The sequence below is a fragment of the Bos javanicus genome, chromosome 19 (assembly GCF_032452875.1).
Source record: "Bos javanicus breed banteng chromosome 19, ARS-OSU_banteng_1.0, whole genome shotgun sequence".
NCBI lineage: Eukaryota > Metazoa > Chordata > Mammalia > Artiodactyla > Bovidae > Bos > Bos javanicus.
In genome coordinates, this window is record NC_083886.1 from 2,236,765 (window position 1) to 2,263,202 (window position 26,438).

Sequence of the window (26,438 nt, forward strand, 5' to 3'; positions counted from 1 at the left end):
AAATTGTCAATATGACTGATTTTACAGTTAATGATTTCCATAATTATGGCAAAATAGTTATTTAATTATAGTAACCTCCATAGGGCTTTCCTAATAGCTTAGTTGGTAAAGAATCTGCCTGCAATTCAGGAGACCCTGGTTCGATTCTTGGGTTGGGAAGGTCCCCTGGATAAAGAAAAGGCCATCAACTTCAGTATTCTGGCCTGGAGAATTCCATGGATTGTACAGTCCATGGGGTTGCAAAGAGTCAGACACGACTGAGCAACTTTCACTTCACTTCACTTCACCTCACTTCTTCACTTCAACCTCCATTTAACTTCTATATATCTATGTTCACTTTTAATCTTTAATGATGTTTATTGTTTTATTTATAATCTTACAAGAAATACATTTTCATTGAAGGTAACAACATACATAAGAAAACAAGGCAAAAACAAATTATCACTTATAATCCCCATCTCTGCAGAGACAAACATCATTAGCATTTTGATGCATGTCCTTCAAGTGTCTACATACTATTTTTCTAATTGATGTAAAATAAACATATTATGTTAGTTACAAGTGACAAAGTACTGATTTGATGTTTCAGTACATTAAAAATTATTGTCATGATATGTCTAGTTATCATCAGTCACTATACAAAGATATTAAAATATAATTGACTATATTTCCCATACTATACATTTCATTGTATGACTCATTTTGTAACTGGAATTTTGTACATTGAATCACCCTCAGCTATTTCACTCATCCCTCAACCAATTTGTTCTCTGGTAACTATCAATTTGTTCTCTTGTATCTATTCATCTGATCTGTTTTTCTTTTTCTTTTTCTTAACGTTTGTTCATTTGTTTGTTCATTGTATTTTAGATTCCAGGTATAAGTGGAATCACATGGTATTTTTCTTTCTGTGACTTATTTCATTTAGCATAGTGCACTCTAGGTCGAAAATACCACTCCCCTTAATGGCTTTCCATTGTACAGATACACCTTATCTTCTTCATGTATCTATAGATGAACACTTAGGTTGCTTCAGCTATCTTGATTATTGTAAACAATTCTACTATAAACACAGAGATGCACATATCTTTTCAAATTAGTATTTTGGTTGTCTTTGTAAAAATACTCAGAAGTAGAATTGTGGGTTTAATTTGCATATCTCTGATGATTAGTGATGTTTAGCATCTTTTCATGTATCTGTTGGCCATCCAAAATGGCACCCCACTCCAGTACTCTTGCCTGGAGAATCCCATGGACGGAGGAGCCTGGTAGGCTACAGTCCATGGGGTCCCTAAGAGTCAGACATGACTGAGCAACTTCACTTTCACTTTTCACTTTCATGCACTGGAGAAGGAAATGGCAACCCACTCCAGTATTCTTGCCTGGAAAATCCCAGGGACAGAGGAGCCTGTTGGGCTGCCGTCTCTGGGGTCGCACAGAGTCGGACACGACTGACAACTTAGCAGCAGCAGCAGCATGTGTCTTCTTGAGGTAAATGTCTATTCAGGTTCTCTGCCTTTTTAAAAAATTGGATTGCTGGGTTTTTTTTTAATGTTGAGTTATAAAAGTACTTTGTATATTGTGAATACTAACCCTCATCAGATACATCATTTGCAAATATAGTCTCCTATTAAGCCAGTGGCTTTTTAATTTTGTTGAGAGTTTTGTTCTCTATGCAATAGCTTTTTAGTTTCAATAATCAAATTTGTTTAATTTTTCAGTTTCCCTTGCCTAAGGAGACATATGCAAAAAAAAAAAAAATATATATATATATATATTGCTCAGGCCAATGTCAAAGAATATATTACCTATGCTTTCTTCTAGTTTTGTGCTTTATGATTCTACATTTAGGTCTTTAATCCACTTTGGATTTATTTTTGTGTTTGGTGTAAGAAAACAGTTTCCTTTGACTCTTTAGTATGGAGCTGCTCAATTTTCCCAATGTTATTTACTGAAGAGGCTGTCTTAATCCATAGTTTATTCTTGTTTCCTTTTTCACAGATTAATTAACCACAGGTGCATGGATTTATTTCTGGACTTTCTATTCTGTCCCATTGATCTATGCTTCTGTTTTTGTGCCAGTACCATACTATTCTGATTACGACAGCTTCATAGAATGGGTGAAAATCAGGTGCATGAAACCTCCTGATTTGTCCTTTTTGTCAAGATTATTTCGTTGTTTGAGATCTTTTGTGTTTGCATACAAATTTAGCAATAATTATTTGTTCTGGTTCTAGGAAAAATGCCATTTGTATCTTTGATAGGGATTGTATTGAATCTGTGGATTGATTAGGTAGTATGCTCATTATAACAATATTAATTCCAATCCATAAATATGGTATACCTTCCCAATTGTTTTTGTCATGTTCAATTGGTTTAGTAAATGTCTTCCAGCATTTTGAGTATAGATCTTGTACCTTTTGGATTAGATTTATTCTTAAGTATATTATTTTTTCAAGCAGCTGTAAATGGGGTTCTTTTTTAAATTTCTGTTTCTGATAGTCTGTTGTTAGTTTACAGAAATGCAAAAAAAAAAAAAAAAAGAAAAGAAAAGAAATGCAACACAGTTCTGTTTATTGACAATATATCTTGGATCCTTAATGAATTTGTTTTTTAGTTCTCACTTTTTGTTTGTGTCTTTAAGATTGTCTCTATATACTATCATGTCACCTGCAAATAGTGACAGTTTTACTTCTTCTTTTCCAATTTGAACTCATTATTTTTCTTCTCTGATTGCTGTGGCTAGAACTTCTAACAATGTGGTGATATAGGGCATCCTTATCTTCTTCCTTACAGGAAATGCTTTCAGCTTTTTACCACCGAGCATATTAGCTGTGGGCTCATCATATATGGCCCTTATTGTGCTGTGGTATCTTACCACTGTACACACATTGTTGGCAGTGTTTAGCATAAATCGTTGTTGAATTTTGTTAAAGGCTTTTCCTGCATCTATTAAGATAGTCATATGATTTTTCATTCTTTGTTTTGTTAATGTGATATATCATGTTGATCAATTTGTAGATATTGGGCCATGCTTGAATCCCTGCAACAGAGTCCACTTGATCATGGTGCATGATCCTTTCAATATATTGTTGAATTTGGTTTGCTAATATTTTGTTGAGAAATTTTCCACCTATTTTCATCAGGGTGATATTTGATACTAACTTTCTTTTTTCATGGAGTCTTCCTCTGCTTTTGGTATCAGGGTGATGTTGACCTCATAGAGTAAGTTCAAAGGTCTTCCTTTCACTTCAATTATTTTCTAATAGTTTGAAAAAATAGTTGTTAACTCTCCTTTAAATGTTTGGTAGAATTCAGCTGTGAAGCCACCTGGTTCATCTGTGAAGCCATTTTGTTTTTTGGGAATTGTTTAATTACTGATTCAATTTTATTACTGATAATCAGTCTGCTCGTATTTCCAATTTCTTCCTAATTCAGTTTAGGAGATTGTTCATTTCTAGAAATGAATCCATTTCTTCTAGGTTATCCATTTTGTTGGCATATAATTTTTCATAAGGTTTTTTTACATCTTTGTATTTCTGTGGTGTCAGTTTGACTTCCCTCTTTTATTTTTGTATTTATTGCTTTGGTTCATCTCTCTTTTTTGATGATTCTTGCCAAAGTTGATCAGTTTTGCTTGTCTTTTCAAAGGAAACCATTGCGTTTCTCTATTTTATTTCTGCTCTAATCTTTGTTATTTCTTTCTTTCTACTACCTTCATTTTTTTTCTTCTTTTTCAAGTTTCATTACATGTACAGATGGACTGTTTATTTGAGGGATTTTGTTTGTTTCCTGAAGAAGGCTGCATCACTACAAACTTCCCTCTTAGAACTGCTTTATTTGGGTCCCATAGATTCTGGACTGTGTATTTCTATCTTTATATGTCTTCAATTTTTTTTTCTTTTTTTTTACATTTCCTTTTGATTTTTTTCAGTAACCAATTGGTTGGTTTAGTATCATATTGTTTAGACTCCTTGTGTTTGTGACTTTTGCAGTTTTTCCTTCCCCTTTTAGTTGATCTGTAGTTTCAAACTTTTTTGGTCAGAAATAATGCTTGATGTGCTTTAAAACTCAATATTTAAAAAAAAAATTTTTTTTGTGGCCTAACATATGATCTATTCTCAATAATGTTCCATATGAGTTTGAAGATAATGTGTATTATGCTACTTTCAGATGAAATGTTCTATATATATCTTTTAATACTATCTTATACAGCATATTATTTATGGCCAGTGTTACTGATTTACCATCTGGATGATCTGTCCACTTATGTAAGTGAGATATTACTGTCTCCTATTATCATTGAGTTACTGTAAATTTCTCCTTTTAATATATATTTGTATTTGTTTTATGAGTTTATGTGCTCCTATTTATGTTAGGAGCTTCTACCTATTTTAGAAAATTGTTATATCTTCTTCTTTGATTTAAGTCTTGATCATTATATAATGTCCTTCTTTGTCTCCAGTTACAATCTTTGTTTCAAACTCTATTTTTTTTCTGATGGAACTATAAGCATGCCTGTTTTTCTTTCCTTTTCATTTGCAAGGAATACTTTTTTCCATCCCTCATTTTTAGTTTGTGTGTGTCTTTAGATCTGAGGTAGGTGTCTTGCAGGCAGAAAATATATGGGACTTGTTTTTTATCTGTTTGCCCATTGTATGATTTCTGATTGAGACATTTAGTGCATTTAACTTTAAGGTAATAATTGTTAAGTATGCAAGCATCACCATTTTAAAAATTATTTTGGGATTGCCTTTTGTGGTTCTTATTTGTTCCTTTCTTCTTTTGATCTCTTCTCTTGAGATTTGATGACAATTTTTTTTTTTTTTTAGATTTATTTCTTTAACTTTATTTTATTTTTTTTTCAGTCTTTTTTTTTTATCATTTTGATATTTGGCAAAACTAATACAATTATGTAAAGTTTAAAAATAAAATAAAATTAGAAGAATGATGACAATATTTAGCACTATGCTTGGATTCCTCTATTGTGTGTGTGTGTGTGTGTGTGTGTGTGCATGTATCTGCTATCAGTTTTTGGTTTGTGGTTACCATGAAGTTTTTATATAGCAATATATGATTATTTTAAGATGATGAGTTCTTCACTTCAAATGCATTGTAATAACCTTCATTTTTTACTCCTCATACTTAATTTTTTACCTCATATTTTATATCTTTCTGGTTTGTGTATTTCTTAACTATTTATTATGGATATAGATTAATTTACTACTTTTGCCTTTTAACTTTCCTACTAACTTTCTAGAAGTAACACCAAAAAAAAAAAAAAGTGAATTTCATCATTGAGGACTGGAATGAAAAAGTAGGAAGTCAAGAGATACCTGGAGTAACAGGCAACTTTGGCCTTAGAGTACAAAATGAAGCATGGCAAAGGCTAACAGTTTTGGCAAGAGAACACCTGGTCATTGCAAACATCCACTTCCAGCAACACAAAAAATAAGTCTACACTTGGATATCACCAGATGGTCAATACAAAATCAGATAGATTATATTCCTTGCCAGCAGAGATGTAGAAGCTCTATATAGACAGCAAAATCAAGACTGGGAGCTGACTGTGTCTCAGATCATGAACTTATTGCAAAATTGAGATGTAAATTGAAGAAAGTAGGGAACACCACTAGGCCATTCAGGTACGACCTAAACCAAATCCCTTACAATTATACAATGGAAGTGACAAATAGATTCAAGGGATTAGATCTGATAGACAGAGTGCCTGAAGAACTATGGATGGAGGTATGTAACATTGTACATGAAGCAGTGATCAAAACCATCCCCAAGAAAAAGAAATTCAAAAAAGCAAAATGGTTTTCTGAGGAGGCCTTAAAAATAGCTGAGAAAAGAGAATATGTGAAAGGCAAAGGAAAAAACGAAAGATATATACCCACCTGAATTCCAAAGAATTCAGAGTTCCAAAGAATAGCAAGGAGAGATAAGAAGGCCTTCCTATGTGAACAGTGCAAAGAAATACAGGAAAACAATAAAATGGGAAAGACTAGAATCCTCCTCAAGAAAATTAGAGATACCAATGGAACATTTCATGCAAACATGTGCACGAGAAAGAACAGAAACTGTATGAACCTAAAAGAAGCAGAAGATATTAAGAAAAGGTGGGATGCACACAGAAGAACTATACCAAAAAAAAAAAAAAAAAAAAGATCTTACTGACTCAGATAACCATGATAGTGTGATCACTCACCTAGAGCGAGTCATCTTGACGTATGAAGTCAAGTGGGCTATAGGAAGCATCACAGTGAACAAAGGTAGTGGAGGTGATGGAATTCTAGCAGAGCTACTTCAAATCCTAAAAGGTGATGCTGTTAAAGTGCTGCACACAATATGCCAACAAGTTTGAAAAACTGAGCAGTGGCCCTAGGACTAGAAAAGATCAGTTTTCATTTCAATTCCAAAAAAAGGCAATGCCAAAGTATATTGAAACTACCACAAAATTGCACTCACTTCACATACTAGCAAAGTAATGCTCAAAGTTCTCCAACTAGATGTTCAAGCTGGATTTTGAAAAGACAGAGGAACCAGAGATCAGATTGCCAACATCCATTGGATCACAGAAAAAGCAAGAGAATTCCAGAAAACCATCTACATTTGTTTCATTGACTATGCTAAAGCCTTTGACTATGTGGATCACAACAAACTGTGGAAAACTATTAAAAAGATGGGAATACCAGACAACCTTAATTGCCTCCTGTGACACCTGTATTTAGATCAAGAAGCAACAGTTAGAACTGGACATGGAACAACAGACTGGTTCCAAATCAGGAATGGAGTATGTCAGGCTGTATATTGTCACCATGCTTACTTAATTTCTATGCAGAGGTACATGAAGTGAAATGCTGGGCTGGATGAAGCACAAGTTCAAATCAAGATTGCCAGGAGAAATAATAATAACCTCAGATATGCAGATGACACTACCCTTATGGCAGAAAGTAAAGAATAACTAAAAAGCCTCTTGATGAAAGTGAAAGAGGAGAATGAAAAATCTGGCTTAAAACTCAACATTAAAAAAACTAAGATCGTGGCATCCAGTCCCATTACTTTATGACAAATAGATGGGAAAACATTGGAAATAGTAACAGACTTTATTTTCTTGGCTCAAAAATCACTGGAGATAGTGACTGCAACCATGAAATTAAAAGAAGCTTGCTCCTTGGAAGAAAAGCTATGACCAATCTAGGCAGCATATTAAAAAACAGAAAGATTACTTCACTGACAAACATCCATCTAGTCAAAGCTATGATTTTTCCAGTAGTCATGTATGGATGTGAAAGTTGAACCATAAAGAAGTCTGAGTGCAAAATAAGACATGATGCTTTTGAAATGTGATGTTAAAGAAGACTCAAGAGTCCCTTGGACTGCAAGGAGATCAAACCAGTCAATCTGAAAGGAAATCAGACCTGAATATTCCCTGGAAAGCCTGATGCTGAAGGTTCAAATTTTGGTTATCTGATACATAGAGCCAATTTGTTCCAAAAGGCCCTGATGCTTGGAAAGTTTGAAGGCATGAGAAGAAGGGGACAACAGAGGCTGAAATGGCTGGATCATATCACGGACTTGAGTTTGAGCAAGCTCTGGAAGATGAAGACAGGGATGCCTAGTGTGCTGCAGTCCATGGGGTCACAAAAAGTCAGACACGATTGAGTGACTGAAAAACAACAAAAATAGGTAGTTTTATTAATGGGTGATCTCTTTTCTTTATAGTATATTTTCCTTTGCCAATGAGATTTTTCCTTTTGCAATGTTCATATTTTTAGTTGTCATCTTACGTGCTTAGATAAGTCCCTCTAACATATCTTGTAAAGACAGTTAGTAGTGCTGAACTCTTTTTTGTTTTTCTTGTCTCTGAAATTCTTTCTGTCATCTTCAAATTTGAATGATAGTCTTGCTGGGTAGAATATTCTTGTTTGTAGGGTTTTTCCTCTCATCACTTTGAATATATTGTGACACTCCCTTCTGGCCTATGCAGTTTCTGCTGAAAAGTCAGTTGATAGACTTACGAGAAGTCCTTTATATGTAACTAGTTGCTTTTATCTCGTTACTTTTAATATTCTCTCTTTATCTTTATATTTTGCTATTTTAATTACAGTGTTTTATTGTGGTCTTCTTTCATTTTATCTTCTTTGGAACTCCTTTGCTACGTGGACCTGAATCTGTTTCCTTTCACAGGTTAGGGAAGTTTTCAGCTATTATGTCTTCAAATAAGTTCTCTGCCCCTTCTCTCTCTCTTCTCCTTCAGTCCCCTATACTAGTGGTCTTGAGACCACTAGAGTGCTTGATGTTGTTTCAGAGGTATCTTAAACTACCTTCATTTTATAAATATTTTAAAAACTTTTTTTTTGTTCAGTTAGGGTGATTCCCACTACTCTTTTCCAGTTAACTGATCCATTCCTTTGTATCATTTAATCTAATGTGATTCCTTTCACTGTACTTTTATTTTTTAATATATTTTTTAATTGGAGGTTAATTACTTTACAATATTGTATTGGTTTTGCCATACATCAACATGAATCCCCCACAAGTATACACTTGTTCCCCATCCCGAACCCCCCTCCCTCTTCCCTCCCCGTACCATCCCTCTGGGTCACCCCAGTGCACCAGCCCCAAGCAACCAGTATCATGCATTGAACTTGGACTGGCGATTCATTTCATATATGATATTATACATGTTTCAATACCATTCTCCCAAATCATCCCACCCTCTCCCTCTCCCCCAGAGTCCAAAAGACTGTTCTATAAATCTGTGTCTCTTTTGCTGTCTCGCATACAAGGTTATAGTTACCATCTTTCCAAATTCCATATATATGCATTAGTATACTGTATTGGTGTTTTTCTTTCTGGCTTACCGCACTCATTTTTAAGTTTAAGTTGATTTTTAAATTTAATCGTTTTTAAATTGTATTTTTAAATTAAATTTTAGTTCTATTTGGTTCTTTATATTTTCTAATTCTGTTACATTTCTCACTGTATTCTTCCTTTCTTCTCCTGAGTTCACTGAGTATCTCCATGGCTGTAGACTGCTTATCTCCATTTTGTAAACATTTTTCCTGAGATTTTGTCTTGTTCCCTCTTTGATACATATTTCTATTTCCTCATATTGCCTATTTTCTGTATTTATTTCTAGTGTTAGACAATTTGGTTACTTTACCTGATTTTGGAGAAGTGGACTCATGTAGGAGATATTCTATGGAACCTATGAACACATTCTCTTCTGGTCAGCAGAGCTATATGCTCTAAGAGTGCCCTCTATGTGGCACTGTCTGTTGTGTCAGGGCCAACTACTTTGTTGACCTTCACAGCCAGACATTCTTGGAGCTCATCTTCTTGGTACAGGACACCTTAGTTGGTGAGCTTAATGTGTGGCTTGGACCTCTTTTTCCTTGGAGAAGCTCTGCATTTGTTATTGTTCTCCTGTTTATGGGTTGCCTAGAAAGGGGAATGGGTCTTGACTATATTATGTCTCCACTCCTCATACCCATTTCATTGTAGCTCTTTCTTTATATCTTCAGTTATGGAAAATCTTTCAGCTAGTCTTGAGGTTCTTGTTGATAGTTGCTCTGTAATTGTAACTTTGGTGTGCCCATGAGAAGAGGTAAGCTCAGGGTCTTCCTATTCCTCCATCTTGGCAACATTTCTCCCAAAAATAGGATTCTTATATGCATATGCAATGCAAACATGTGTGAGTATTGTTTGAAAGCATGCTTATTTTGGATTTTGTCCATAAGAGTCCTATGTGTCAGATATGAACAACTGGAATAAAAAGTACCTTTGCTTAAAAACTACCATTGTAAATAAGCAACTTGAAAGGTAAAAGCAATCATTTTTCACATATCATAAATACCTTTTATTGTATCAAGGCATGATTATACCTTGATTTTCATCTATTATTACTCTTTGCATTCCTGTGTTCACATTGAATTTCAGCCCTAACAAAAAACAAAATGAAAACAAAAAGCAGAAAAACAAACAAATAAAACCTGTAATTCATCATCTGAGCCTTATACCAGGTCAAATATGTTCAAACAAATATAGTAACACAGTCAGGTACTGCATCAAAGCGGCTTCATGGCTTTGTAAATCCAGTTCATTTAAACATGAAAAAGAATGATGCTTGTGGATAAAAGTGTCAAATAAAACACATGATGACTGGGATGGATTTTCCACGTTGATACCCAGCTGATCTTAGACTTCAAAATGTTGCAGCCTTCCCAACTTCTAGGACACCTCCCAATCTTGCAGGGAGGTTTTTAAACCTTTTGTGTTAGATACACGTTTCTTTGAGGAAAATCTAAATTCAGAGCCACTGATTTGAAACTTCACTTCCAAAATAAGCCCCAATTCAGTAAGTAGCATCTCTTAAAAGACTACAAGCATGATTTAACTATTGTCTATCAAGTTCAGGTATTTTATTACCCATTAGTATATCCAACTACCATTTATATTTTATTTTTGGCCTTTCACAAATGCAAAGGATATCATCAGACAGTTCTCAGCTCTTCTAACAGCTGACAACACAAATCATGTCAGATATAAAATTAACACCATCAAAAGTAAATATTTCAAAAATTCCAAACTCTAATGCATTTAAAAGTTAACTTGGATCAGGAACACTTCACTAAATTGAAAATATATTTTAAAAATCACATAATAACAAAAAACACTGAAAAGCAACATAATTTATGAATGATTTTCAACTCCAGCTATCTCTCATTCTCTTTTTCTCCAATACATTTTAGAGAGAAGTTGTCTTAATTTTGTTTTGTTTTTTAATTTCTCTCACATTAAGGTTTTCCTCTAAGATGGTATGATGAAAAATGAAACTTACATATTCACTATTTGTGTTAGCTTAATTCCTATTCTATTCCTGTCCCTATGTACCATCTACCCAATAATGCTTTAAATCCTTGCATACCCTTATGAAAAAATCCATTTATTTAACATGGCATGAGGATCTCACCTCACATTACTCTTTCTTTTTTTTTTTTTTAATTTTATTTTATTTTTAAACTTTACAATATTGTATTAGTTTTGCCAAATATCGAAATGAATCCGCCACAGGTATACCCGCGTTCCCCATCCTGAACCCTCCTCCCTCCTCCCTCCCCTACCCTCCCTCTGGGTCGTCCCAGTACACTAGCCCCAAGCATCCAGTACCGTGCATCGAACCTGGACTGGCAACTCGTTTCATACATGATATTATACATGTTTCAATGCTATTCTCCCAAATCTCCCCACCCTCTCCCTCTCCCACAGAGTCCATAAGACTGATCTATACATCGGTATCTCTTTTGCAGTCTCATACACAGGGTTATTGTTACCATCTTTCTAAATTCCATATATATGCATTAGTATACTGTATTGGTGTTTTTCTTTCTGGCTTACTTCACTCTGTATAATAGGTTCCAGTTTCAACCATCTCATTAGAACTGATTCAAATGTATTCTTTTTAATGGCTGAGTAATACTCCATTGTGTATATGTACCACAGCTTTCTTATCCATTCATTTCATACTTATCTCCTCATTCACTCCTCTTCAGTCTCTGTTCTTCAGCCTTTCTCACCATCTTTCAGGTAATCCTGGAATTCAGGTACCAACCTTCTGTCTACTTTGTGTGTGTGTTTGGTTACATTTTTAAAATTTTCACTTTGCCTGGGGTACAGTTATTCCCTCAATCACCCTCTTCAAGAAAGAAAGAATGATTGAATACTCAAAATTGCCTTTTTTAATATACTGGTCAGGGAACCTATACATGGTTACAATGACTTGAATGATCAACTTTTTAGAGAAAGGTATATATTGCACCCAATTCAAGTTCCCCTTAGGGTTTGCAAAAATAAAACTGCGAATGGAAGAATAACTAAGGCAGGTTAGTTTTTTAAAGAATCAGAACAATAAACTACATGAAATAAGATCCTTTTTATAGGACCTTTTTATAAAAATGCTTCCTAAGTCATATTTAAAACAGCATACAAACTCTACTTAGCTAAATAGTATCAATCACAAGAAGATCTTTTAAAACTTGCTTTGTGACCTGAATCAAAGTTGCTAACAGCATTTTGATGGGCCATTTGACTTTTCTGTATATGTGTGAAAACTACATGACAAGAAAAAAAAAATGTCAGAAAGCAAAAAGATTGCTTACAAACTTGTGGTAATCAAGGTGAACCGACTGCATAAGGGGTGTAGAAATCAGACCCCAAGGAGCCCAAACCCTGGAAAATCAGTTACTAGCAATAGCAAAAGTTATCCATAATTTTAACCTCAGTTTCTTATACATAAATGATTTTCCATTTCTCTTGAGTTCACAACAGCTAAGTCACCTTCAAACATAATTTTCTGTAGTTTTTTTTTTTTTTTCTTTCCACCTTCAGCAACCTACTCAACAGTAAAAGGTAACAAAAGAAATGCTAGATTCCTGTGATGAAAAGACTCCATGGACATTATACTCTTCTACAAACAAAGGTGAAGCTTATCGTGGAGGGGGGGAGGTAGGGGGGAGGAAAGGAGGGATGTTGGTATGAGAATGGGAATCATAGTTCAGCATTTCTATGCACAAGCTAGGATTCTTAGCCAGGAAGCCCCAGTAAGATTAATTATTGATTTTCTCATAAACCACCTAAGGTGGTGGTTGTTTGTTTTTCCTTACAGGATGATAAATGTATGATTTTACTTTTGATAAAAAGATTTTCACTTTGTTGAGGTTAAAAGAAGCCCCAGTAAAGAGGTTTCTGAGTGGAAGAATTTCCCAGCATGATATTTAGTGGCAGCAAATACTGTTTTCTGACTTTCCTTCATGGGCTTCCAAGGGATAGGACTTCAGGAAATATCCAGGGAGTACAAAGAAGTAATAAGAAACATGGAAATTGACTGTGTAGAGAGAAAAAGCATGATTAAGACATATTTGTTAGCAATAGACCTGAAGTCTGTGATATTACTCCTGGGTGGAAAGACAGACTCATCACAGAGATCAAGGACTAGAAGTTTGGCTTTCAGAATCAACATCTCCCCTTCCTCAACTTCACAATGGAAGCAACATGGCTACTTACCTTCCTGCCCCCAGTGTTGATGCGAAGGGGTGTTAGAAAGGGATCGAAGATCATATGGCTAGTCTCTATGTTGACTGGTGACTGCCGTTTCCCCACAGAGCAAAGATTCCAAGCTGAGTTCACCAATCCCCAGAAAGAAGGAACTAGAAACAGGAAAAAAAAAAAAAAAAAAAGTAGAATCAAGCTGGGTGGAAGGCTGGGGAAACAATGTAATAAGAACTATGGCACGAAAGTCATAAAATCAGAGAGCCGTACAATGTTTCCCACCCATAGACATCCTTGGGTGTCATTATGGCAGTTTCCTAGCCTGAATCTTGGTCAACTTCTCTAAGTCTTACCTTAATGATATCTTAAGATCAGAGATTCTTATTTCAGACCCGTTTATCCTGTGGCCTCTTTGATGGGTACAGTCAAAATTAATACCTTAATAAGAAGATGGCATAGACCAGCCACATCACCTGTTCATAGATATATGTTTTTTTTCCTAAGTCGCTTCAGTCGTGTCCGACTCTGTGCGACCCCATAGACGGCAGCCCACCAGGCTCCGTCGTCCCTGGGATTCTCCAGGCAAGAACACTGGAGTGAGTTGCCATTTCCTTCTCCACTGGTCATATTGAGGTGTACTAAATATTTAGCAACTCCTAGCTGATACTTTGCTTCTTTGTTTGACAGGAATGATATAGGAATCAACCTTGTCCTAGAAAGCATTCAACATATACAAGGCATTATTCTATATGCTGTCAAGACCAAACTGAGGGAGTGATTATTTTATGAACCCCCCAATATCAGTGGGCTTCCCAGGTAGCTCAGTGGTAAAGAATCCACTTGCCAATGCAGGGACTCAGGTTCAACTCCTGGATGAGGAAGATCCCCTGGAGAAGAAGATGGCAACCCACTCCAGTATTCTTGCCTGGAGGATCCCATGGAGGGAGGAGACTGGCAGGGTACAGTCCATAGGGTCGAAAAGAATCAGCTACAACTAAGCAACTGAGCATGCATGCATGCAATCAATGCCAAACAACAGCTTGGCAACTTGACTTAATGTAACAGCAGCTGAAGGATGTGTTCATTGATAAGCAGATAAGGATGGAATTGAGTGCTGAATGGAAATATCTGAAAGGAAACCATCCACTTATTTTCAGTGTCATATTAAAGAATCTATTAAATAAATTTCTGTCCTATTTCCAGTAATATTTTACTCTCTTTAAGAAAGTTAGCAGAATAGTAGTGTAGCTAGCCTACTAATTTTATATCAGTGACGATCAGAAGCTGTTACTTCAACCTTTCCCTGCCCCCTTAGTATCTCTTTGGATCCCTGTGTCATGCCTCTGACATTATATGGTTATCATTCATTCATCCATCTATCACATCCATCAGCAGTACAGTGAACTATTATTGCATGTCCATTGCTGGGTTAGGTTGAATTTTGAAGGCAGATACATGTAAGAACAATTACTGCACTGGGGGTAGGGAACAGTATGCAATTAAGTCACGTGTGTATAAAACTCTAGAAGAGGAGCACCAAAGCCTGCAGCAGAGGAAGTAAAGAACATGAGCCTAACAATATATTACTCAGCCATTAAAAAGAATACATTTGAATCAGTTCTAATGAGGTGGATGAAACTGGAGCCTATTATACAGAGTGAAGTAGGCCAGAAGGACAAACACCAATACAGTATACTAATGCATATATATGGAATTTAGAAAGATGGTAACGATAACCCTGTATATGAGACAGCAAAAGAGACACTGATGTATAGAACAGGCTTATGGACTCTGTGGGAGAGGGAGAGGGTGGCAAGATTTGGGAGAATGGCATTGAAACATGTGAAATGTCATGTATGAAATGAGATGCCAGTCCAGGTTCAATGCACGATGCTGGATGCTTGGGACTGGTACACTGGGACGACCCAGAGGGATGGTATGGGGAGGGAGGAGGGAGGAGGGTTCAGGATGGATTTTCTTTTAAAAATAAAAAAAAAATTAAATAATATAGAGCCACAACCCTCTCAAAAATACCTACTTTCTCAGGAACTCAAACTAAATACAGCTTTTAATTTACAGCAGTCATCATTCCTTCCCATGCCATGGGTGAAGAAAACAGGCAAGAGAGGAATATGGCAAATATCTGCCAAAGATACTGTGAAAGAGACAAGTATTGGGCTGGACAATATGTCTAATCTCATCTAAATTCAAAATTCTATAACCCTTTTAACTGGTACAGCAATTATTGTGTAGAAGTGGGAGAAGAGATAAAGACAATTTCCTTAGAGCCTTAGAAGAATGTGTCAACATCAAAATTAGGTGGACTTTATTGTGAAATATGGCAAATAACTTAATTTGTATAAACCCATGGTAATAAGCCTCTGGCAGCTCCATTCCCTTCAGTTTAAAAAGTTTGAATTAACTTTCCAGTTATAACAGATTTTCAAAATGGCAGCAATGACCAGTTTCAGAAGGAGAAAGAGAAGGACAAGGAGGGGAAGAAGTAGATAGGAGAATATGTACATGTTGTTCCTTAGAACTTTCATTTCCCATCATTATTTAAGTTATGTTATCACTGCAAGTCACTTTATTATTAGAAGGTACCGTGACCCAGCAAAATTAAAATTTTAAGGAAGCTCTTGCATTAAAAATATGTTTGAAAAAATATAAACTATCATCTCTTAAAATGCTCTTTTAAATTCACTGAATTTTATATTTATTTCTCAATCATTTCAAGATTATTATAAAAATAAAGCCTCCATCAATGCATATTCCTACCTGTTTTCGTCAGTGATGTACATAAACAGGGCCGATGTGAGGATCCTGGGGATATATTCATGGCACTGCCACAAATTAGCTGTGTTACCTTAGATAGTCATTTACTTGGGCTTTTGTTGGTATCTCTGGCCTCAGACATAGGCTGAATAATAGACTCCTCCAAAGATGTCCACATCCAAACCCCAGAACCTGTGAATGTGTCACCTTATGTTGTAAAATATACTGGGAAGAAATTACTAAAACTAATTAATCAATTATAAATTATTACTAATAAGCATCTTGAGATGCATAGATTATATGGATTATCTGGGCCCAACAAAATAACAACAGTCTATTTTCAGAGAGAGGTGTAGAAAGGTCACAGATAAAGAGAAAATATTTAAGGATGGAAAGAGAGGTCAGAGAGGTCAGGAGAGGAGTAAGAAACATGAGCCAATGAACACAGTTGGCCTCTACAAGCTGGAATGGGCAAAGCAACAGATTCTTCATCTAGAGACTCCAAAAGGAATGCTGACTAGCCTGATGACACTGAGACTCATTTCACACTTCTCACCTCCAGAACTTTAAGATAATACATTTGTGTTGTTTTATGTCACTAAGTTGCTATAATTTGTCAGAACCACAACAGGAAACTAATACAATTCCCTTTCCTATGATGTCTTAGGAATCTTCCTTGGAAGGCAGATGTGTGTGATCAACATAGTAACAGCTGGTACATATTGCATTTTCAATACTCTCATGAAAATTATTAACAAAAAGAATCCAACCCCATAAATGCATTGTGCTGCTTTTTTATGGCAGTGTGGATGGGCAGATGTTACTGTGTTTCTTTCTTTTTTTTTTTTTTTAAATTTATTTTAATTGGAGGCTAATTATTTTACAATATTGTATTGGTTTTGCCATACATCAACATGAATCCTCCACAGGTACACACGTGTTCCCCATCCTGAACCCCTCTACCACCTCCCTCCCCATCCCATCCCTCTGGGTCATCCCAGGGCACCAGCCGTGAGCACCCTGTATAACGCATTGGACCTGGACTAGAGATTCATTTCACATATGATATTATACATGTTTCAATGTCATTCTCCCAAATTATCCCATCCTCGCCCTCTCCCACAGAGTACAAAAGACTGTTCTACACATCTGTGTCTCTTTTGCTGCCTCGGCATACAGGGTTATCATTATCGTCTTTCTAAATTCCATACATATGTGTTAGTATACTGTATTGGTATTTTTCTTTCCGGCTTACTTCACTCTGTATAACAGGCCCCAGTTTTATCTACCTCTTTAGAACTGATTCAAATGTATTCTTTTTAATGGCTGAGTAATACTCCATTGTGTATATGTACCATTGCTTTCTTATCCATTCGTCTGCTGATGGGCATCTAGGTTGCTTCCATGTCCTGGCTATTATAAACAGTACTGCGATGAACATTGGGGTACACATGTCTCTTTCAATTCTGGTTTCCTCGGTGTGTATGCCCAGCAGTGGGATTGCTGGGTCATAAGGCAGTTCTATTTCCAGTTTTTTAAGGAATCTCCAAACTGTTCTCCATAGTGGCTGTACTAGTTTGCATATCCACCAACAGTCTAAGGGGGTTCCCTTTTCTCCACACCCTCTCCAACATTTATTGCTTGTAGACTTTTGGATAGCAGCCATTCTGACTGGCAAGAAATGGTAACTCATTGTGGTTTTGATTTGCATTTCTTTGATATTGAGTGATGTTGAGCCTCTTTTCATGTGTTTGTTAGCCATCTGTATGTCTTCTTTGGAAAAATGTCTGTTTAGTTCTTTGGCCCATGTTTTGTTTGGGTGGTTTATTTTTCTGGAATTGAGCTGCAGGGGTTGCTTGTATATTTTTTAGATTAATTCTTTGTCCATTGCTTCAGTTGCTATTATTTTCTACCATTCTGAAGGCTGTCTTTTCACCTTGCTTATAGTTTCCTTTGTTGTGTAGAAGCTTTTAAGTTTAATTAGGTCCCATTTGTTTATTTTTGCTTTTATTTGCTATATTCTGGGAGGTAGGTCATAGAGGATTATGCTGTGATTTATGTCGGAGAGTGTTTTGCCTATGTTCTCCTCTAGCAGTTGTACGGTTTCTGGTCTTATGTTTAGATCTTTAATCCATTTTGAGTTTATTTTTGTGTATGGTTTTAGAAAGTGTTCTAGTTTAATTCTTTTACAAGTGGCTGACCAGTTTTACCACTTGTTAAAGAGATTGTCTTTTCTCCATTGTATATACTTGCCTCCTTTGTCAAAGACAAGGTGTCCATAGGTGTGAGGATTTATCTCTGGGATTTCTATTTTGTTCCATTGATCTATATTTGTGTCTTTGTGCCAGTACCATACTGTCTTGATGACTGTGGCTTTGTAGTAGAGCCTGAAGTCACGTAGGTTGATTCCTCCAGTTCCATTCTTCTTTCTCAAGATTGCTTTGACTATCAGAGGTTTTCTTTGTATTTCCATACAAATTGTGAAATTATTTGTTCTAGCTCTGTGAAAAATACCGTTGGTAACTTGATAGGGATTGCATTGAATCTATAGATTGCTTTGGGTAATATACTCATTTTCACCATATTGATTCTTCTGCTCCATGAACACGGTATATTTCTCCACTGGTGAAGGAAATCAAAGAGGGCACTAATATATGGAGAAATATACCATGCTACTGTGTTTCATTAATAAACTTCACACCCCAAAAATACCCCTATAAAAACACAAACAGTGGAAGTTTTATACGAACATCTGATTTGCTTTTAAATTGGGCATGGCATTCTTTATGACAAAAAGTTTCAGGGTTTTATACATCCACTGAACTGCTAAAGCCTGTTTGTCTTGTTCTAACTACATGCTTAGACAATTGAGAATCACTCTGTTTTGTTCAAGTGTACCATTATCTTCATTTCTGAAAGGGAATCAAAGTTTATTCACCATTGGATTACTCATTCTAAGTTAGCCAGAAATTAATGATCTTTCAGAAACCAAAGCCGCCTTAGAGGTCATCTAATCTAAATGGCTACAATGGAATGAAAGCCATGAGGGGAGAGAATGTCCTCAGCTCAAAACCAAACAGCCAGGGAGAGGTAGGGAAGGACAGAGTAAGCATCAGTACTCAGGTCTCAAGACTCAAACTGCTTGAAATCCCTTGGTACCTAGCAGTTTTCATACATGAGCAGATTATCAGAATCAGGGTTTCAGTGTTAAGTTGTTGTTGTGGCCATTGTAAAACTTTTGCTGCCATTTCTTTTTTGGTAAAGCAAGAGGAACATTAATGTCTAGACTCCAGTTGAAATCAATTTAAAGTGCAAAAGTTCAAATCAGTTGCTTTACATATCAATCATTCCAAAAAAGTTTAGGACTTTAGAAAACCATTCTACTGTAGGTGGGTAGAATAAGCTTTTGTTTCATGTAAGAAAAGGTGTGTTTAATCTTCAGGGCCCCAAGAAGACCTAATGGGGATGACTGCTCATGAAGAGCTGGACTGATGAAAGAAGTCAGTGCTCTTAGAATCACTGTATGTGTTGAGACATAATTAATGGGTCAAACCAGTCCAGGGACCTCAGGTGAAAAAAGGACCTAGAATAGGTCTACAAATGTGGTGTTAATCTAGGTTCTAGGGAAATGCTATAAGAGGAAGGCTGTGAAAACAGAACAAGGGGTGCCCATACTTATTCAGTCCAGTTGCTCAGTAGTGTCTGACTCTTTGCTACCCCATGAACCATAGCAAGCCAGGCCTCCCTGTCAATCACCAACTGCCAGAGTCCACCCACACTCATGTGCAATGAGTCGGTGATGCCATCCAACTATCTCATCCTCTGTTGTCCCCTTCTCCTCCTGTCCTCAATCTTTCCCAGTATCAGGGTCTTTTCAAATGAGTCAGCTCTTTGCATCAGGTGGCCACAGTATTGGAGTTTCAGCTTCAATATCAGTCCTTCCAATGAACACCCAGGACTGATCTCCTTTAGGAAGGACTGGTTGGATCTCTTTACAGTCCAAGGGACTCTCAAGAGGCTTCTCCAAAACCACAGTTCAAAAGCATCAATTCTTCAGTGCTCAGCTTTCTTTATAGTCCAACTCTCACATCCATACAAAACTACTGGATAAACTATAGCCTTGACTAGATGGATCTTTGTTGACAAAGTAATGTCTCAGCTTTTTAGTATGCTGTCTAGGTTGGTCATAACTTTTCTTCCAAGGAGTAAACGTCTTTTAATTTCATGGCTGCAATCACCATCTGCAGTGATTTTGGAGTCCAGAAAAATAAAGTCAGCCACTGTTTCCACTGCTTCCCCATCTATTTGCCATGAAGTGATGGGACTGGATGCCATGATCTTAGTTTTCTGAATGTTGAGCTTTAAGCCAACTTTTTCACTCTCCTCTTGCACTTTCATCAAGAGGCTCTTTAGTTCTTCTTCACTTTCTGCCATGGAATGAGCCTGTGGATTTTACCTGCAGAGCAAATCTGGGCAAATGAACTAAGGCTTCAAGATTCAGAGTAAGAAACTCTCCCTCTATGGATTTGTGCAGAGCTCTCAGTTATCCCCAGACTTTTAATACTTAACTATGCTCCATATTTTTGATCCTTCAGGTTTATAAACACCTGATATTACCCTTGGAAAGAGAAGTGTCTTTGTAGAATGCTAGGAGAGTTTCTATTCCCAAATTTAAAGAATCACTGCTGAATTATTTTTCTAACTCCCATGGTTGTCCCAGTAAAAATTTTAATTTTCTGCCATTTTTTATTTTGTTAGTTATTTTTAAATTAATTTTATTTTACAATATTGTATTGGTTTTGCCATACGTTGACTTGAATCTGCCATGAGTGCACACGTGTTCCCCATCCTGAACCCCCCTCCCACCTCCCTCCCTATCCCATCCCTCTGGACCGTCCCAGTGCACCAGTCCCAAGCACTCTGTATCATGCATCAAACCTGGATTGGAGATTTGTTTCACATATGCTATTTTACATGTTTCAATGTCATTCTCCCAAATCATCCCATCCTTGCCCTCTCCCACAGAGTCCAAAAGACTGTTCTATACATCTGTGTCTCTTTTGCTTCCTCGCATACAGGGTTATTGTTACCTTCTTTCTAAATTCCATATATATGCGTTAGTATACTGTATTGGTGTTTTTCTTTCCAGCTTACTTCACTCTGTATAATAGGCTCCAGTTTCATCCACCTCATTAGAACTGATTCAAATGTATTCTTTTTAATGGCTGAATAATACTCCATTGTGTATATGCACCACAGCTTGCTTATCCATTCATCTGCTGATAGACATCTAGGTTGCTTCCATGTCCTGGCTATTATAAACAGTGTTGTGATAAACATTGGGGTACATGTGTCTCTTTCGATTCTGGTTTCCTCAGTGTGTATGCCCAGCAGTGGGATTGCTGGGTCATAAGGCAGTTCTATTTCCAGTTTTTTAAGGAATCTCCACACTGTCATGCATTGGAGAAGGAAATAGCAACCCACTCCAGTGTTCTTGCCTGGAGAATCCCAGGGATAGGGGAGCCTGGTGGGCTGCCGTCTATGGTGTTGCACAGAGTCGGACACGACTGAAGTGACTTAGCAGCAACACTGTTCTCCATAGTGGCTATACTAGTTTGCATTCCCACCAACAGTCTAAGAGGGTTCCCTTTTCTCCACACCCTCTCCAGAATTTATTGCTTGTAGACTTTTTTTTTTTTTTTTAAACTTTACATAATTGTATTAGGTAGACTTTTGGATAGCAGCCATTCTGACTGGCGTGAAATGGTACCTCATTGTGGTTTTGATTTGCATTTATTTGATATTGATCGATGTTGAGCATCTTTTCATGTGTTTGTTAGACATCTGTATGTCTTCTGCCCTTTTTAAAAAAGCATCAGTCATTATGGCTTGTTGGCTATGGAGGTGGCATTTTCTAGCCTGACTGATACAACTTACTTTTGAGGAAAATGTGAATGTAAATAAAGTAAAATAGAGTGAAAATTAATTAGTGGACAACTTGTCTGAAATGTCTGAATGGCATCATCTCTAGAATCCTTTTCACACAATCTTTTAATTTACATATAAACTAGAACACACACCAGACTTAGAAAGCTTTGCAAATTAATTTTCACAGAGCCTAAACAAATGGAACTTAACTGCTTCATCACAGCTATTTGTTATCTTGCCAAAACATTTCCCTGTGTTAATGCTGTCGTTGTATCATAAACTACAAATTCCAATAGTCTCTTGGCTCTGGATCTAGTGAGCTATACAGGATGTGCAGTGACTGTGATCTCAGCTGCTTAAAGCATGAGTCTTGGAAAACTCAAAGTGAAACCTATCAGCTGCTTTTCCAAAACAAGTAAAACAAAAAGCTCAAGTTAGTTTATTAACACATCATGGTAACTCCCAGATAAAACCAAAAGTCTCCCACTAGAAAGAAATAGTTTGAGAGAACAATGAACTAGAGGGATTAATTCTGATAGAGTTAAAATTTATCTTGGTGGCATTTTTATCCTAGAAAAGAATCTCTAAACTCAGATTGAGCTTTTAGGCATCCTCCTTATTCATCTGTCCTGAATTGTCATTTGTCATTTCAGCAGAATTTCCAGAGACCCTGCTGTTATGATAGGGAGTTTGGCAGTTGGAATTAATTTATGGAATTTATGGGACTCACTAAATTCTATGGAAACAAAACAGACTCAACTGAAAAGTGTTTATTGGCAACCTATTATGTGCCAAGCATTAGGCTTGATACTGAGAATTCCTGCAGCAAATATTTACTGAGGACCTATGCTATATGCCAGGCAATGTCATAATTTCTGGGTAGTCAGCAATAAATAAAACAGATATGGTTCCTGCTCTCATGATCCTGCCATCTAGTGAGGAATATGGGAGATATTGTTCATCTTATTGTTTATCTCCAAGTTTATATATGCATATACATGTAATAAGAACTACTTGTAAGTATGTTCTAGAAACAAAACAGTTATGAATTATAGAATATAGTATGGATGGGTAGATAACCTAGATAGAATGGTAAGAAATAATTTCTTTGGAAGTTACATCTAACAGACTCTCAAAGGACTGAGAGCAGTTACTCTTCGAAGAATGGCAGGGGAGAGGGTGTTCAAGGCAGAGGAGAGGTACAGGTCTTAGCAGAGAAGAGACTCATGTGTTCAAGCAGTGGAGAGGAAGTCAGTTAATCTGAACTTTATGAGCCAGATGAGAAGAAAAATAAGATGAGATGAGTTTTGCCGGGGAGACTGGGGACAGGGATTTGCATTTTACCAGGGACAGGGATTTGTATTAGAAAGCAACCAAGAATTTGGGCCAAGGGAGTGTTATGGTCTGATTTATGAAGTAAACACATGTATCTACCTTGGTTGGAATACAACCAAGAGTGAGCTTGATGACCCTTGGAGTAGTTTCGAATAGGAAAATAATTGGTTTCTAAGCAACAGTTGGGTTTTTATGAGAATTTAATCCTATCACTTTTTTTTTTTTAATTTTAACTTGAAGGCACACTAATTGAATGTTTTAAAAACACTTTTCTTCAACATATGTGCCCATAAAGCAGCATTTTCCCATAAGCCAAATAGAGCATTACAAGTAATCATTTGAAGCAAGGGATGAAGAGATTCAACTAAGAAAACCTTCTTCTGCTTTCAAGCAATAAACTAAGTCCTCAACTTTTCAGCCAAAGGAAAGCAAATGAAATTTGGAAAAATGAATACTGGCATAAAACATTTTCAGTGAATTCAATCTTACAAATAAAGGCTCCATTTCAATACAGCAATCTCCATTTTAGGATTATAAAGCATATGCATATATTTTAAATAAGAATTTTTCTTTGCTTTTTCCTCGAGCTGATTTATGGTCCCTCTCCTTATTCTTAACTGTAGTAAATCTCCATTTTGAGCCACTATTAATAAGCATGTTTGAAATGCTCACTGCTACAGGTGTTGGCTGCTTCATATTTTAGATTTATATAATGAGGGGAACTGGCTTTGAATAATTCCGTTGCTACTGGTCTCTTCTCCACTGTTGGGATGCTGATGCAAATTACATGGAGGGCTTCTAACTAGGGCTTCCCTTTCTCTAATTTGGGAGTCTCTAAAGTGTTGGAAATATTCTACTCAATACCATTCATTTAAAATGGTATTCATCTAAAAATTATGGAACATCTCCAATGAGCCAGTTTTTGTTTTTTTGTTTGTTTGTTTGTTTTTTGTTTTTTTTAATGCCCCTACTCTAATGGAGACCTTTAATGGTGGGAAGACAGGCAAGCTAACAAATCATGTTATAATAAAATATGTTATAATTAGGCACGTGAATATTAAAATCTAAATAGAGACAGGGGAGTAAACTGACTCTGCTCCTTCCCTAAAGTTCGGCATTAGCCTTTCTAGCAGAAGAGACATTTGGATTCATCCAAATGTATGAATAGAAGCTGCAAGCCATGCAAGTCTTATACTAGTTAAAAGATGAAAGTTTTCTTAGAAACTGAGAGAAATTATTGCTGGAATTTGAATAACTATTATGCAGGGAGATTTTAAGCCATTGAATCATCTGACTTCTCCAACTTGGAGAGTTTTTTTTTTATTGTATAGGAGAAAGACCATGAGCTACCATATCCTTAACAGCTGGTGGGGAAGAGAGGAAGCTTTCAGGCCCCCACACAACCCAACCTGAATTCAGAGAAGGAACCAGTGTGGGTCATAGGATTGGTCACTTAATTTCATACTTTTGATGGGCCATATGAAATTAATTATTACAACTCTTAATGTCTAGATGAATGAAGGGAGTGAACAGTGATATAGGTTATCCTAAATGGTTTTATCACCAAAGAAAATAATTTTAATTTAGCTTTAGCATTTGTTGAACAATTTGTTTGCACAGTGGCTTCAACCATTCATTGAAATTAGTTATAATATGGTAACTGGCTTGCATCCCTGAAAACACATCAACAGAGAGTTAAGTAAAAGGAAGAGGGGAGTTTTCCTAGCTCTGTGCTAGGAATTAGGTATATCTTATTTTCCTTAATCCTCCCCACAGAAAAATCTTATTTTGCTTAATCCTCCCCACAATTCTATGAGATAATATGATTGCTATTTTTCAGATGAGAAAAAATAAGACTTAAAGTGGTTATGTGACTTTCCAAGACCATTTAGCCAGAAAGTAGATGCTGCTGTTATTTAATTCTGTCCAACTCTTTTGTGATCCCATGGACTGTAGCCAACCAGGCTCCTCTGCCCATGGGATTTCCCAGGCAAGAATATTGGAGTGGGTTGTCATTCCCTTTTGCAATCCAGTAAGCAGAGGGACTAGACTTTGAGATTAGTTCTTTTGTCTAAGATAAAGAAATAACCAGACAGACAAAGGAACCAAAGTAATGCTTGTGTAGTAACATGTGAAACAATACACAGGTGTATAAAACAGATAATCATCTCCCTCTTCTTTCTTCCAATGTCAATCCTGAGGTAATTAGTGTGAATAATTTAACATCTTTCACCATGCTCATACAAACACATTCAAATACATATACATATGGAGAATTTCCACTTATAAAAAAACATTTTGCTTCAAGCAACAGTATACATGTCCTCCATGTGTAAGAGCTACAGAGTTACTCATCCATGTGTAAAGCTACAGGTTGAATATACCTTACTTTTCTAAACCCATTTCATAGATGAAAGACAGTAAGATTAGTTCAATTTTATTTTACTATGAAAATTAATGCTGCAATAAATACCTTCAAATATACTTTTCATATTAGTAGTATTTTTTAGTCAAAGTATGTTGTTGTTATTCAGTTGCTAAGTCATGTCTGACTCCTTGTGACTCCATGGACTGCAGCACATCAGGCTCCTGTGTCCTCCATATCTCCTGGAGTCAGCTCAAATTCACGTCCAATGAGACACTGATGCTATCGAACCATCTCATGTTGTGTCACTCCCTTCTTCTTTTGCCTTCAATATTTTCCTAAAGTATGCACATGCTTTATTTTAATAGATGTTACCTCATAACTTTAAAAAATACTGGCAGTGTCTATGAATACTTGTGTTCCTATCATCTACATTTCCCCATAATCTCCATGACCCTAAATGCTATTTGCTTGTTTATTTTATTTTATTTTTTTTTGGGGGGGGGAGTTGCATTTTTTTCTTCTTTAAAACAAAACAAAACAAAACTTTAACTAGAGGAAAATTACTTTATAATATTGTGATGATTTTTGTCATACATTAACATGAATTGGCCATAGGTATACATATGTCCCCTCCCTCTTAAACCTCCATCCCAAGACGCTCCCAATCTCAACCCTCTAGGTTGTCACCGAGCACCTACTTTGGGTTCCCTGCATCATACATCCAACTCCCACTGGCTATCTATTTTACATATGGTAATGTGTACGTTTAATTATTGTCTCTCAAATCATCGCACCCTCTCCTCGCCCCTCTCCTTTGCTGCGCTTTAAGTAAGATCCCAGATGACACCACCCTTATGGCAGAACGTGAATAGGAACTAAAAAGCCTCTTGATGAAAGTGAAAGAGGAGAGTGAAAAAGTTGGCTTAAAGCTCAACATTCAGAAAATGAAGATCATGGCATCTGGTCCTATCACTTC

At 36.4% G+C, this 26,438-nt stretch overlaps 1 protein-coding gene across 1 annotated transcript in view; it reads right to left on the bottom strand.

The window, feature by feature from the left end:
- The window catches only part of CA10 (carbonic anhydrase 10), an 843,529-nt gene that overhangs the window by 479,778 nt on the left and 337,313 nt on the right, over window positions 1-26,438 (bottom strand). The window contains exon 3 of the mRNA XM_061389988.1: window positions 13,072-13,214. Within this exon, the coding sequence (XP_061245972.1) occupies window positions 13,072-13,214 (143 nt within the window). The remainder of the gene's footprint in view (window positions 1-13,071; window positions 13,215-26,438) is intronic.